This window comes from Nicotiana attenuata, unplaced genomic scaffold, assembly GCF_001879085.1.
Source record: "Nicotiana attenuata strain UT unplaced genomic scaffold, NIATTr2, whole genome shotgun sequence".
NCBI classification, from domain to species: Eukaryota; Viridiplantae; Streptophyta; class Magnoliopsida; order Solanales; family Solanaceae; genus Nicotiana; species Nicotiana attenuata.
The window spans coordinates 338,118-340,800 of NW_017670558.1; the positions used below are offsets into that span (position 1 = coordinate 338,118).

The 2,683-nt window shown below is 33.8% G+C and overlaps 1 protein-coding gene across 1 annotated transcript; it reads right to left on the reverse strand.

Annotated features, from left to right (window-relative positions):
* Window positions 1-271: 271 nt before the first annotated feature.
* LOC109240940 (40S ribosomal protein S29) lies at window positions 272-2,359 on the reverse strand. Its single transcript, XM_019407631.1, has 3 exons — window positions 2,217-2,359; window positions 1,147-1,246; window positions 272-564 (listed from the first exon to the last, which is right to left on the reverse strand). The coding sequence occupies exons 1-3, from the start codon at window positions 2,276-2,278 to the stop codon at window positions 556-558; spliced, it is 171 nt and encodes a 56-aa protein (XP_019263176.1). The 5' UTR covers window positions 2,279-2,359; the 3' UTR covers window positions 272-555.
* Window positions 2,360-2,683: the final 324 nt, after the last annotated feature.

Here is a 2,683-nt window from a genome sequence, read left to right on the forward strand (position 1 = left end):
TATACGTCCAGAAAAGGCTAGGTCGATTTGGTTTAACCGTCCAATGAAGGACATGAAAACGTTGGCTATCTTGAATGAAGAGATGAGTTTTACAAATATTTCGATGTGTAAACAGAGTTTTACTACCCATCTTATCTAATTTTACGGGCAACGAAATCCAAACATTCAAGAAATTAGATGAACACCTTTTGTTTACATAGGTGTCCACAAGGAAAATGTTAAAATAGCAAAAAACAAAATTGTTTAGTGAAAGTTCTTTAGAACAAACACAGGCAAGCAAATGATAGTTCTTCTATTTGATAATAAATCTCTCGACAATATGTTTCTGACTACTTCATTTGACATCCAATGAAACTATAAGCTACTCAGTTATTTCAAAATTATCTTTTGGCGAAACAAAGTTACGTAGGAGAGTAAATAAAAATAGAAAACTGAAACAAAGCTAAACACGCAGATCTTTTAAGTCTAGCAATTCACTTCTAGTACACGCTAACATAATCAAAATAACCGCATCGCACCATCTAGAGAAAGATCCTCCATGGAAACTGGTTTCCATCAGCGGTACTGCAATATAAATCAAAGAGATTAACCACTTGCAATAGAAAGTGAACAAATTGACAGAAACAAATGAAAGATAGTCCAAAAACCAAACTGAACTACATAGTGTGAATCATCTTATAATAACACTCAGAAGTTGCCTAGCAATTCAATGATTTTTCGTAAATAAGAAATGCTAAGAAAGAAATCTTGAGGGTGCTCTTTGTACTGAGTTAAGGCGATGATCCGAATTTCCAAAGGGTTAAAGATATGACTACAGAATTGCATAAACTAGGAAATAACTTCCAACTCAATTATAAGTTTATGACTTAGTGTATATGACCATAACATAGACTACCCGAGCAGGTATCCAATTTTTGACCATGTTCCTATTGCTATAGTTGCAAACATAAGGGTCTTGGACTAAAAATTTAGTTGCAATATGCCAGATAAAGAAAAGAAAACAAAGCTTAGCTCAAACAGCAGACAAGTAGAGCTCAGCTCTTGATATAGCTCGCTGTCCAGGCCATTTAGAGGGACAGAGTGTAATAAAAGGATTCAGTTTCTCGTTCTTTGTTTTTTGATTAGTACAAGGATTCAGCATTTTACCTTAATGAAGCCAATTTCCTTTGCATTGCTGCGGAAGCACTGCCTGCAGCACATAAGCCCATACTTCCTAATGATGGCATGGGGATTGCCACATACACGGCTGTATAAACACAAAGAGTAATCAGATATACATCAAATATTTTTCAGAAAACACTCTTAACATGAGAGTAAATCCAACTACAGAAGCTAAAAGGAGTGAATATCCAAAGGCACATTGTCTAGCACCGCTGATTGATAGTCATAGTAATACTCAAAAGTCAAAACAAAAGATATCATGTAAGCCAAAACTTGCAAACCACAAAATGCACATCAAAATCTTCACCAGACACTCTTTTCCCCAATGCAAATCAGAAACCAACGTACAGAAGCTAACAGGAATTCCAAAATACAGTGTCTTGAGCAATACTCCTACTTTGAATCAAACGAACGAAAACCACGTAAAGCAAAAAGCTTCCAAAAACACATATCTAGTTCATTGCAATAAGCACTAGGAAGCTGTAGCAAAGCACTAGAAATATAGCACTTAATACCAGAGATTAGAAACTCGAATTCTACCACTCGCCTAAATGCCCAGATCATACTTGATAGATAATATTTTTACAGGAAAATAACTATACAGGAACGATTTAAACAACAAAATTTATGAAAAGAAATTAACTGTAACCCACTAGGAACAATTTGATCAGCATTGTATGTGGCACTTAAGAGCTCTTTCATATCATAAATTACCTTGTTGTGCCATTCAAAACTCTTTTAAACCATAATTTACGCAATTATTGATCATATTTGAACAATATAATTTTACATCACATAACAAATCTGGAAAGAAGAAAGCCAGGCTTTTGACTGAAAATGTCCCATATTGCCGCTAGAAAACATACATCTCTACAATAATAATTCAATTAAAAGTTTCAGCATATCTCTCATTCATCTTCTTTGTAATTCCAAAAACGATATTACTCTAGTTTCTATTACGTTTTGTCACCATCTAAATCGAGCATCCATGAGAACAAAAATAAAGATATAAATCCCAAAAAAATCTATTAAATCAAATAGAAAGAGAGAAGAACCAGGTGCGAGAGCCAGGGCCGTAGTTTTTGGGGTGAGCGTTCCAGATGTTGGAGTGACCCATCTTCTGAAGTCGGCTGCAGACTGCGCTTCTGAAATGTATGCAAAAACCCTAATCTCTGCACTTGTTTAGACTTGGGAGGAGATATATAAATAGGCATTACTTTAGGGGCATTCGTGGAATTACAATACTATAATTGTTTTTTCTCTTTGATAAAAACATTTCAGATTATAATTAAAAGTATTTATTTATAATATATTAATTATCAGTTGATGTTTATCTCACTATCTATCGAAAATTATTCTTATAATTGTGTGTGTAGAGCTTAAACTCTTCAATGTTTATGTTCTTTCATTGTTGTTATCTCGAAATCTATAAGCTAAGTCAAAGAAAAAGAAACGTTCAAAAAAATCTATTTAGTTTTTTTATTCAAATATTCTATATACTCGGTATTTTCCATTAAGGCGG